This window comes from Chelonoidis abingdonii, chromosome 11 (assembly GCF_003597395.2).
Source record: "Chelonoidis abingdonii isolate Lonesome George chromosome 11, CheloAbing_2.0, whole genome shotgun sequence".
NCBI lineage: Eukaryota > Metazoa > Chordata > Testudines > Testudinidae > Chelonoidis > Chelonoidis abingdonii.
The window spans coordinates 30,429,316-30,440,977 of NC_133779.1; the positions used below are offsets into that span (position 1 = coordinate 30,429,316).

Below are 11,662 nucleotides of genomic sequence, written 5' to 3' on the forward strand. Positions count from 1 at the left end.
CAGGGGCAGGGGGCTGTTGGGGGGCAGGAAGAGGGGACAGGACAGGGATGGGGGCTGTCTAGGGCAGGGGGGCAGGAATGGGACAGGCTGGCTGGGCGGGGAGGGGGCTCTCCAGGGGCAGGTGGCTGTTGGGGGGCATGAAGGGGAGGCCGGCTGGTGGCACGGGGGGCACAGAAAGGGGAGAGGCTGGCTGGGGGAGGGTGACAGGGGGCTGTGCAGGGGCAGGGGACTGTCAGGGGGCAGGAAGGGGAGGCTGGCTGGGGGACGGGGGCTGGCAGGGGGACAAGGGCACAGGAAGGGGCCAGGCTGGCTGGGAGGCAGGCGATCACCTTGGCACCCTGGCAGCAATCCGCACGCTCATTCCAACAATAAAAGCCTGGTTGGCCCCGCTCTCGGCGCCTGGCTGTGCCCGGGGAAGGTGCGCGGCGAACACTGGGGAGTTTGTTTGTTTTTAACATGGGCCGTCTGGGCTCCAGGCCCTGGGAGACTCTGTGGCCGACTCGAGAGTGGCCGGGCAGGCGCAGCCCTGGCGCGCCGCACGGGGAAGGGACTTTAATTCACACCCCTGAAAGCTCGGCGAGGTTGGCTTGTCAGAAGAGAGCTCCCAGCCCCCAGCCCAGGCACTCTGCGGCCCTTCCCCGAACTCACAGGATTTAACAAACTGGGGGGCTTGTGCTTTGGGTTTGGGGCCCTTTAGGCCGGTCGCCTTCCATGTTTCCCCCACAACCACAGGAGCCAGAAACTGACCTTGTTTGTTTGTTTTTAATGAACGCCCAGAGTGTCCCATGATCCCGGGACTCCAGGAGCTGGGGCTCCGAGAAACTCATCACATATCATGAGACGTGAGCTCACATGGCGACTCCTCCGTACCCCGGCTCTCTCCCATCAGCTGCCACCCCTCATCTCAGCCCTCTCCAAGACGAGCAGAGAAATATGGAGGCTTTGAACAAACCGAAGCCGCCTGGCTCTGCCCTGATCACTGCCAGTGGGCGTGGCTCCTCCATTTGCCGGGGTAGGGCTACGGCCTGCAAGTGGGGGGCAAGGCAGCCAGTGCTGAGCAGCCTACGGCCAGGGCAGCCCTTCCCCCTCATGGCCTCTCTTGAGGCTGCCACCCGGAATGGTCCCTGCCTGGCAAGGAGCCTGGCTGGGCCCAGCAAGCCGGCTCCATGGGACTGGCCAGGGGAGGAGAGGGTGCTGGGGCCTGACTGGCCCCACAGCCACAGGTCCCCACAAGAGAGATCCCCCAGCAGGCCTGCGGAGCCAGCATCCCCACCATGATCTTCTGGGGGGCCCGAGTCTCCTCCCTCCCCGAGTGCCCCCCATGCCAGCAGGGACTGGCTGCTGCCTTCATGCTGCTCCCCACCTCTGCAGGGCCCCAGACAATGGCAACAGCCGCTGAGCCAGGTCCCTGGGCCCCTTTGGCCCTGGGCAGCCAGAAAGTGCCACCGCTGCACGAGGACACCTTGACCCAGCCCTGGTCCCACTGCTGACAGCCTGGGCTTGCCATGGGCCATGGGGTGGTGGGCAAGAGACCTCCACAGAGACGTTTGGTCATGCAGCGGCCAACAAGCCCAATGGGGAAGCTGCTGCACTGACCCAGCTGCCCCCAAGGCCGGGCACCTACCCACCTCACCCCCCAGAGCCAGACCCTTCTCCCCCAGAGCTTGGCCCCCAGAGCAGGCCTCCATCCCCCTTGCCCGCTGGCTGGGGGTGGGGGAAGTCATCGGTGCAAAGGGCGAGGAAAGGGTCAGAGTCGCGCCAGCCCCACATCCCCACATGGGTCCTGGCCTGTCCCCCCTTCCCCAGGGTTCCCCCAACTGTCCCCTGGGCTCAGCCCCAGCCTTGGCCGCTATGCAGGAGGCGGAAGAGGGAGGCAGCGATGGACCCACTGAGGCCCTGAGGAGCTGCCAGCTCTTGGGCTCATAGCCAGGATGGGCACCACGGCCTGGACTAGCCCCCCCCGGGCCCACCACCCCATCTAACTAGGGCCTGGGTTCCTTGGAGGGGCCCTCGCCAGCCCTTGCCCAGCTCGGTGTGGGGCAGGAGCTGGGCCCAGGCACCGCAGGGCTCTCCCCCAGAGCAGGACGGGGGCTGCAGCTGGGGCAGGAGGGAGCACATTGCCGGGGGGCAGATGTCACAGGCCAAGTGCTCTGCGCCCCCTATTTCCTGCCCCCCTTGGCTCCGCTGATGGCGGCCCAGACCTCAGCCATGAACTCGCCCGGGAATGCGAACTCGCCCAGCACCGAGTCCAGGCTCTTGGTAAAGTCCGCAGGGCTCAAGCACTCCCGGGCCACCTCCACCATCGTTGAGGCTACGGAGAGAGGACAGAGCTCAGCCGAGGGGGACAGGGCTACGGGGCGGACCCCAACACCCCCGGGACAGGCCCTGGGGCCAAGGGACCTGCTGAGAAAGGCAACGAGGCACTGGCCCAGCCTGCCCTTCCCCGAGTCACCCGAGTTCGGCCCCTGCCCTCCCCCCATCACCGGGGCCCAGTCTCGGCCCTCCCCAATGCCAGCCCTTGCCCTCCCCAGGACCCTAGAACTTGCCCCCCGCCCCGGGGCCCAGCCCTGCTCACCCAACTCCACGTCCCGGATGCCCATGTAGCTCTCCAGCAGGTCGTCCACGCTCCGGGCAGCCGCCTCCTCCCAGGGGCTGGGCTGTGGGCAGGGCCAGGTCAGCAGGGTCACTGGTGGCTCAACCACCGTGGCCCCCAATCGCCGCAGGGAGCCTGGTGTCAGGGAAGGGCCTTCGTGGACTGGGGCACACCCCCCATGGGCACAGGGGCTGGCAGAGGGGAGCCCACTGGGGGGGAGGGTCCTTGGCCAGGTGGACCCGACTGTGCCTCAAGGGGGTTCCCTGGCCCAACCCAGACCAGCTTTTTGCTCATTGCTAGTTTGGGACCCCCCACAGGCTCACCTCCCCCACCCCAGGATCCAGGCCCCCTGGCATGGAGAGAGGCTGCACTGCTCAGGCCCTGAACTCCGCCCCCCCAGGTGGACAGCAGGAGGCCCAGACAGGAAACGGCCTCTTTGCAGCACTAGGGTGGGGTGGGGAGCAGGTACGCGCCACCCCAGCCCTACCTGGCTTCATGACAGCCAGCCAGTGAGTATACACGCGTGTCTGTGTGTGCACATCCAGGTGCACGCGTGACTAGGGGCATCTCTGGCGCCGTGCACGTTTTCACATGACTGTCCACCCCCCGGCATGGGCTGGGGGTGGTGACTGCGTGTACAGCACCATGCGCGCAGGGGACTGACTGCACCCACCTGTGTGACCACGTGTCACGTGTGCACATGCAATGTGTAGTCACTGGCACCCGCGCCCAGGCCCCTGGCTCCCTCGCCCTGCAGGTCCTGGAGCTGCCTCCTCTCGCTAGGATGCCTGGGTCCTTGGGCAGACCGCCGGTGAACAGTGATTCCAGGTGGGGGGCTAGGCCAGGGGGTGGGAGTGTCAGCAGCCTGCTCTGGGGAATGGCAGTGTGAGCCAGCCCCCCTCACAGACCCCCGGGGGATTTCACTCCTTACGGGTATCCTCCCTCTGCCTCCTCCCCCAATCCGGTTGTGCGGACGGGACACCCCCAACTTACCAGCTCCTCCAGGCTGGCAGTGCCGCAGGCACGCAGGCGCAGGGTCTCCTTGCCGCTGGCCACCTTGCCCTCACCCAGGCACTTGCTGCTCTTGGTCCTCTGCCCGATCATATCTGGGACACAGGCGAGGGGGCTGTTCAGAGCGGGTACCAGGGTGGGCATAGGGTCCGGTGTCTTTCCCTAGCACCAGGGCACCATGCCCACCAGGGGAGCAAAGACCCAGCTCCACCTGGACACCCCCTGGGGGCCAGGCAAGCCCTGGGCAGCGGGCCTCTGGCCCAACACCCCCCATCCTGCCGCACAGGAAGTGACTGATCTCTGGCAGTGGTGAATCAGCCTGCTGGGGTCTATCGCACTCTGGGGCACAGAAAGGGGCTCTGTCAACTGGCCTATCCAAGGTCTGGTCCCAGATGGGAGCCCAGGGCACCCCAAGGAGAACAGCTTAAGCTCCATTGAACGTCACCTCAATACTAGAGCACAGAGCCCTTCTCTCTGCATCACTGGAATGCAGCCACCTCTGGGGTGGAACACGGCAGCTGATCCACAGCAGCCCATTGTCAAGGGCTGCGTGAGGTCCAAGTATTCCTTGGATGCCTGCAGCCCGGGAGTGATGACAGGCAGTGTGGAGGGCATAAGGGGGAGGGCAGTAGTGGGGGGTAAATCAGAGTCGACGGATTTGGGCTGTGGTGCAGGCTGGGGGTGGGCAGTAGGAAGGATTAAAAGCTGCAGCAAGGCTGAGAATGGCATTAACTCATTCTAGCGATAGCTCAGACAGTGCAGGCAGCCTCTGGCCCCAACAGAGTGCACAGTCGCCTTGATCCCCGAGCTGCGCAGGGGGTGGTAGCAGAAAGGCCCCGAGCTGGTCCCAGGCCTGAATTAATGGGATCCGAGCTCCGTTCACCAATTAACACAATTAACTCCCACCTCAGACTAGGGCTGCTCACTTTCTAATCACAGAAAACTACACGTCCTTGCCCACCCCCTGCCCTGAGGCCCCGCCCCTGCCCCAAGGCCCCACCCCTGCTCTCTCCATCCTTCCTCCCTCCTCGCTCACTCTCTCCTACCCTCATTCACTCGCTCGTTTTCACTGGGCTGGGGCAGGGTTGCAGGAGGGGGCTCTGGCTAGGGCTGCAGGCTCTGGATGGGGCAGAGGGTTGGGGCACAGGAGAGATTTGGGGTGCAGGCTCTGGGCAGCACTTCCCTCGGGCAGCTCCTGGAAGTGGCTGGCACGTCCGGCTCCTAGGTGTAGGGATGGCCAGGGAGCTCTGCATGCTGTCTCCACCTACAGGCGCCGCCACCGCAGCTCCCATTGGCCGAGGTTCCCAGCCAATGGAGCTGCAGAGCCAGCGCTCGGGGTGGGGGCAGCGCGGGGAGCCCCCATGGCTGCCCCTGCGCCTAGGAGCTGGGCATGTTGGCTGCTTCCGGGAGAGCAGGCAGGGAGCCTGCCAGCCCCGTGCCAACTGGACTGTTAATGGCCAGACAGCAGCGCTGCCCGGAGCCGCCTGGGTCCCTTGTCGACTGGGTGTTCCGGTCGAAACCCGGATCCTGGCAACCCTCCCTCAGACCAGGGGCCAATGGCCGGGCCCAGCCCCAGGGGAGTCACTCGGCCCCCAGCAACGCCCCCGGAGGCAGCAAGTCCCACGCCGGGTACAGGGCTCACTAGGCTACAGCACCGGGCCCTGGTGGGAGACACTGACATGGGCTGCCCGACGTTCCCCAGGGCAGGTGGAGGCTGGGGGGGAGGAAAAGGGAAATGAAAGACCCCAGGGCTGTACCACGGCTTCCTGGCCCCCTCCCTTCCCACCAGGGCAGCCCCCACTGCTCAGACGCAGCAGCCACATTCGGGGGGCGCGGCCAGCAGGACTGGGGGAGGCTTGGGCACATCATGAGACTGTCACGCTGCCCAGCAGGGCGGCGCCCCTGCTCCGCAAGGTCCTTGGCTGGAAGAGCGGAGGGTGACACAGGCCAGGGCCCAGAGGCACTGCTAGAGCTGGGTTGGAGAGTGGGGGGGCTGCGGGTCGGGAGCGAGGCGCACCGGCAGAGTGGGGGGGCTGCGGGTCGGGAGCGAGGCGCACCGGCAGAGTGGGGGGGCTGCGGGTCGGGAGCGAGGCGCACCGGCAGAGCTGCAGAGGAGCGTTTGGGGCGGTCCAGGCGGCGGCTGTTTAATGTTCTCCGTACCATTCACTGGGAGATGGGCTGCAGGGGCTCAGGGCTTTCCCACCTCTAACATCACTGGTCCTACAAACCCAGGCCAGATGTAGGACGGACTCATGGGGCAGACACTTTGGGCTGGGACCCAGGATCAGGACTCAGTGCCCAGCTCGGCCATAGACTCACTGTGTCCTCAGAACACATCCCCTTCCTGCACCCATCTGACAACGGAGACACTGTGCCACAGTAATGCCCCTCACGCCCGACCTGCAGCCGCTGCCAGCCCAGTCCTGGGCGTCTCCACAGCTCTGCCGGTGCCCCTCACTCCCGACCCGCAACCCCTGCCAGCCCAGCCCTGGGGTCCCCCCACCAGCTCTGCCGGTGCCCCTCACTCCCGACCCACAGCCCCCCTGCCAGCCCAGCCCTGGGCTCCCCCACAGCTCTGCCGGTGCCCCTCACTCCCAACCCGCAGCCCCTGCCAGCCCAGCCCTGGGGTCCCCCCACCAGCTCTGCCGGTGCCCCTCACTCCCGACCCACAGCCCCCCTGCCAGCCCAGCCCTGGGCTCCCCCACAGCTCTGCCGGTGCCCCTCACTCCCAACCCGCAGCCCCTGCCAGCCCAGCCCTGGGGTCCCCCCACCAGCTCAGCCAGTGCCCCTCACTCCCAACCCGCAGCCCCTGCCAGCCCAGCCCTGGGGTCCCCCCACCAGCTCAGCCAGTGCCCCTCACTCCCGACCCTCAGCCCGGGGTCTCTATTGACGCGTGATTCCCAGTTATTCTGAATGCTGGTTCTGTGATAAGGGCAAATCTCCAGTAAGGCCAGGGGCAGCAAACACTTGACCCTGCGGGCCACAGTGTGTCTGTGTGCACTTGTGTGCACTTGTACTTGTGCACGTGTGTTTGTGCATGTGTGTGCACGCTCGTGCACGTGTGTGTAACTCACCAAAGGCCCGTTTGGGCTGCACTAGCCGCAGGGTGAAGGGCCGGGCCCTGGGCAGCTCCCGCAGCATCTTGGCAACTTCATAGTGGCGGCAGCCCACGATGCTCTGGTCGTTGATGGCCTCGATGCTGTCGCCCACACGCACGGTCTGGACATGGTTCATGATGCTTCCGTCCTTGATCCTCTGCAGCGCGGGAGACGCCGGTCAGTGGGGGCGGGGGCGGCACAAGGACAGGTCCAGGCTGAGCTGCTCTCGGTCGTTACACATGGGGGGCCACACAGGCACCTCCCAGCCCTCGAGGCGGCGCTGCTGGGCAGGGGTGACCCAGCTCGGCACCCAGGGGCCCTGGAGCAGCCCGTGTTTCTCCAGCCCCGGTGGCTGGAAGGACCTGCCCCCGCTCTGCCAGGCTGGATGAGCCCAGCGCTGCCTGGAACCGCTGGGGGAAGCGATCGCCCGGCTGGGAACGTGGCTGTTGGGTTCGGCTCTGGGTCCGGGCAGCACCTGGTGCCGTGGGCCGGCGGAGATCGGAGGCTCCAGGCCCTGCCCTGCCTCTGTGTGAGCCTGGGCTGACTGGAGAGACCCGCCAGGGGAAGGGCAATGGGGGGGGGACGACCCCCCTCCCTCCTCTGCAGGGGCAAAGGGCCATGTCCAGCTGAGCAAAGCTTCAGGCTACTTTTCCGGGGCGGGGTGTGTGTATTTGCCTCCCCCCGACTCCAGAACTCTGTGGGAGGGGGACAATCCGCAGGGCTCTGACCCCCCACCCCCCGCTCTCATACAGAAAGCAGCTCCCCGGGGATTTTTGTCTTTAGCTGAGGTTCCCTGATTCCCCAGGCATCGCCTTACTGGCCCCACCCAGCCCAATCTCCCCGCACCGGCACCACCACCAGCTGCTTCCAAGGAAGGTGCTAGAAGCCCTGCAGGCAGCCAGGTCCCTCCTGCCCCTAGCTCGAGGCTGGCTTGTGCCCTGAAGCAGGGGGGCTGCAGGTGAGATCAGAGGCCCCCACTCCACAGCAGCCCTGCTCAGAGCCTTTCAGCAATGCTCAGCCGCCTGCTCCAACCAGGCGCTCTCTGTTTGGCGCCATTTCTTCCATGTCCCCATTCATCCCCATCTGACTCCATGTGCTGGGGGCTTCCCTAATGTGTACAGTGAATGGGACAGTTACATGGGGGGGGGGGGGGATTTGAATGAGAAGAAATAGCTGTAAACTGTCTGCTCCCGACTCAGCAGTCCTAGGGCCGGACTCCATGAGCCGCCCCATGGGCCATCTCCTGGAAACCAGCCTTCCTCGCCCTCTGGCCCTGTCCTGGACTGTCTGACCTGAAAAGTCCCCTTGCTTCCCCCTCCCCCGAGTTTTGACTTTTCAGCAATAAATAGAAATCAGAAACGCCACCTTGTGCCTCATGGGAGTTGCAGTTCAGTGATTGTTGCTCCCACCCTCCTCTAGGGGCCGGCTTTCCTGGTTGGACTACTGCTTCCATAATGCACCAGGCTCTCCCTACTTGGTGAGGCATCATGGGAGATAGAGTCCAGCTGGGGAGTAAGGCAAACGGGAACATGAAACATCTAAACTATGACTCCCAGGAGGCACCATGACAGGGTTCCCAACTCCAGACAGTTTGGGTGTCGGGGGTGCAGGTTTTTAACAGAGACTGGAGGTTTCCCACGAGAAGCCAACAGCCACTTTTCACCAAAAATCCAATTTTCCATTACACCCCCCCCATGGATAATTCTTCGCTGTCCCTGGCATGATTCCCCCTCCACCACTGCGGCTCCTCCAGCCCATGGCCCTCACCCACCTTGATGAAGGCATAGCCTGCCCCGTTGTCAGTGATGGTCAGCCCCAGCGCATCCTCCGTCTTGGTCACCTCCACCTCCTTGGTCTCGCCCCGCACATGTGCGAAGATGAAATCCTCCAGGCCAATCTGGCCCCCCAGCAGCTTCTGCATGTCCACCTTGTGGGTGTTGAGGGTGCAGAAGAGGATCTGCCAGAAAGCAGCGCCCTCACCGTTCTGCCCACCGGAAGCTTGGAACACACTCTGCCCAACAGCTCAGCGGGGCAGCGGCTGGCATGCACCAGAGGGGCACAGAGCACCCAGAACCATGGCGCCCCCACCCGCGTGTGGGAAATTACCTCGTTTTGCCCATTTTGAGTTGCAGACCTGGAATTCTGCTTTTTGCCTGGGTGGGACAAGCTGGTTCTGGGGCTTATTCTATCTATTTTTGTGCATTGATGATCACGTGAAAGGCGCTTGGCTCAAGAAAAGAGAAATGGGCCAGTCGGGGAAGTGAACCTTGTGTTTGTTGGAGACGTTCCTGTTCCCGACTGCAGCTGCTTGTGAAAACGGAGGCCCACAACCACACGCGACAACCCCACATTATTCCTGAGCAGCACCCTGAGCCAAACACGCTTTGGGTGATCATCACTGTGCAAAAATAAACGAACCACCCACAGAACTGAGCTGTCCCCACGCAGCCTTCGTGGGAACTCCAGGGTCTGCAACATACAGTGGGCAAAACTAGGTGCATTTTCAAACCACAAACATGATGGGGTTTTGTTGTTTTGTTATTATAGAAGCAGGTTGGCTGTCAGTTAATTAACCAGACTGGATTCAGTACACTTCCTGATTCTGACAGATCAGGCAAATTTCGTAGTTGCTCTGTGCCTCAGTATCCCCATCTGTAAAATGGGGAAAACCATCCTTCCCTGTCGGGCTTCTTTGGATTTCACACTCTTCAGAGACAGGGCCTGGCTGACACTGTTTGTGCAGCCCCCAGCACAATCAGGGCCTGGGTTTGGTTGGGGCCTCTTGGATACACTAAAGAATAACGAGGGTGAATTTCTGAGACATGGATCTGGTGTCTCCTGTACATTATGCTGACAGCGCCACAGCTGAGGTCGGAAGCTTGACCCCGACAAGATGGAGGGGCAGGGGCAAGCTCTCAGAGAGCACCCGCAGCAGCACGGGTTCCTGCGACCCTGTCCAGGAGTAGTGAACTAAACGTGAACAGGAACAACATAAGGGAGCTGACGGACAGTCCCAGCTCTGCCCACATGAGAGCGACCCCCGTTTCATGCAAGCTCCTGAGCAGCATCAGAGGGTAACAAGTGAGACTCACAACTTGCCTGGGCTGGATCGAACCAGGTTAAAGGTGAGAGGTTCAGCAGCCCATCACTGACCCCCCAGGCCACCAGTACCCCCATGGGACTATCCCTAGCGCCGTTCAGCTCAAAGCACCTGTGCCAACTGGTCCTGATAGTCCCAGGTTTCTTGGCTAAGGAACAAACCATCCAGAGTTCTTATCACCCGTATTGATTACGCCGCCATTTCTGGGCGCAGATCTTTTGAAGGGTGGGTGAGATGGGGAAGTTGAGGCACTGAGGGAAGCCATGTTTTGCCCAGCATCACAGAGAGCCCAGGGCTCCAGCCCACAGGGGGCTTGATAATGATCATACCGGAACGGCATGTACCAGACGGACCCTGGCGCATTGCTGAGGACCTGGGGCCTGGAAGGCAGCCCAGACCCAGGCAGACGCTCCATGGAGTCCTGCAGCGTAACCAGAGAGCTTGGCATTAACCCTCTGGGGACCAGAGCCACCAAGCAGAAATCTCCAGGGCTCCAATGGCGAACAGCAGACACCCCTCTCCCCTCAATCGAGGGCAGTGGGGAGCCTCGGCACTGGCACAGGTGCGTCAGGCTAAGGTATCCTGGCTCTTCGACTGGGTTAGCCACTGCGCCCCCCGCCCCCCCCCCCCACCCCCCGCAAGCCGGCTGCGGGACGTCCAGCCGGTCTGCTTCCCCACGCTGCTCCGGCCGCACCTCAGTGGGAGAGATGTCGAAGACCTCAGCGATTTTGGCGTACAGCTCCTTCACATTGGTGAAGCCCTCGATCTTGCCCGTGGGGCTGCCATGGGCAAGCTGCGTGTGGAAGACCAGCCTGGGCCGGACCCGCGGGGATGGCTGTGAGCAGGCAATGGGGGCACCATCCCCGGTTCTCCCCACTTCAGGTGACACCTCTGTGGCCCCCTGCTCCGGAGATACCCCGTTCTCCATGGGCTTCTCCTCCTCCTCGCCAGCCTTCTTGCTTCGCCGGCCTGATCTCCGCAGCATCCTGCTGCCCTGCTTTCAGGGCCACAATGGCAGCTGCCCCCACTGAATTATAGATGGCTCCAGCTCCCAGCCCAGCGAATCTGATCCCCGGAGCGCAGGTAATTCGAGGAGTGTCAGATGAGCTCCCCTCCATGAGGCAGGGCTCCAAGCTGCAGGGACCTGAGGGGTGGGAAGAACCAGCAAGCAACCCCCCGGGAAGAGCAGCTGTGCCGAGGGGTTACGAGGGGAAACAGGGATTTGGCTGTTCCACCACTGCAGCCTCCAGCTCACAGCCAGAGTGTGTTTACCATCAGGAGAGAGACCCTATAAAAACAGCACCTTCTGAAGCACTTACAATGGGCCACTGCCAGGGATTGAAGCAGCAATTTGGGGATGTATGTGCACAAGCTTTTGGCACCTGGGCGCTGGTCACTGCAAGGCAGCAGCAGTTACACACCTGGAGGGGAACAAAGGACCATGCTAGGTTCCCAGGGGTGACATACTTCCCCTGGCCAGGGGCACTGCGCCTGAGGCCCGGAGACGGGCAGCTGTTCAAACCCCTCTGGCCAGGAAATGCACAGGCAGTGCTAAGCGCCAAAGCAGCCTCCACTCCTGGTGCTCCAGGGCCAGGCCAGGCCAGAGGCAGTAGCAGACTCATAAGCCTCTTACAGGGACCAGCCCCTGGAGGGTGCCCCTGACCCCTGGCCAGTGTTAGCAGGAGCAGCGTGGAAGTTATCTGCATTAGAAGGCAGTGTCTCCAGTCCAGCGCTGGGGTTTTCTCTCGGATGGGAGAGCAGCAGCTGAGCTCTTTGCAAAACCCAGACCAAGGAAATCTAAACAAGAACTTTGAGTTTGGTGGGGGGGGATTTTAATGATAAGGCAAATATTTCACATGG

The 11,662-nt window shown here is 63.1% G+C and overlaps 1 protein-coding gene across 1 annotated transcript; it reads right to left on the reverse strand.

Annotated features, from left to right (window-relative positions):
- Positions 1 to 2,042: 2,042 nt before the first annotated feature.
- Positions 2,043 to 11,632, reverse strand: GIPC3 (GIPC PDZ domain containing family member 3). The gene is made up of 6 exons (XM_032783121.2): positions 10,497 to 11,632; positions 8,474 to 8,659; positions 6,679 to 6,859; positions 3,587 to 3,699; positions 2,576 to 2,657; positions 2,043 to 2,311 (listed from the first exon to the last, which is right to left on the reverse strand). The coding sequence occupies exons 1-6, from the start codon at positions 10,785 to 10,787 to the stop codon at positions 2,160 to 2,162; spliced, it is 1,005 nt and encodes a 334-aa protein (XP_032639012.1). The 5' UTR covers positions 10,788 to 11,632; the 3' UTR covers positions 2,043 to 2,159.
- Positions 11,633 to 11,662: the final 30 nt, after the last annotated feature.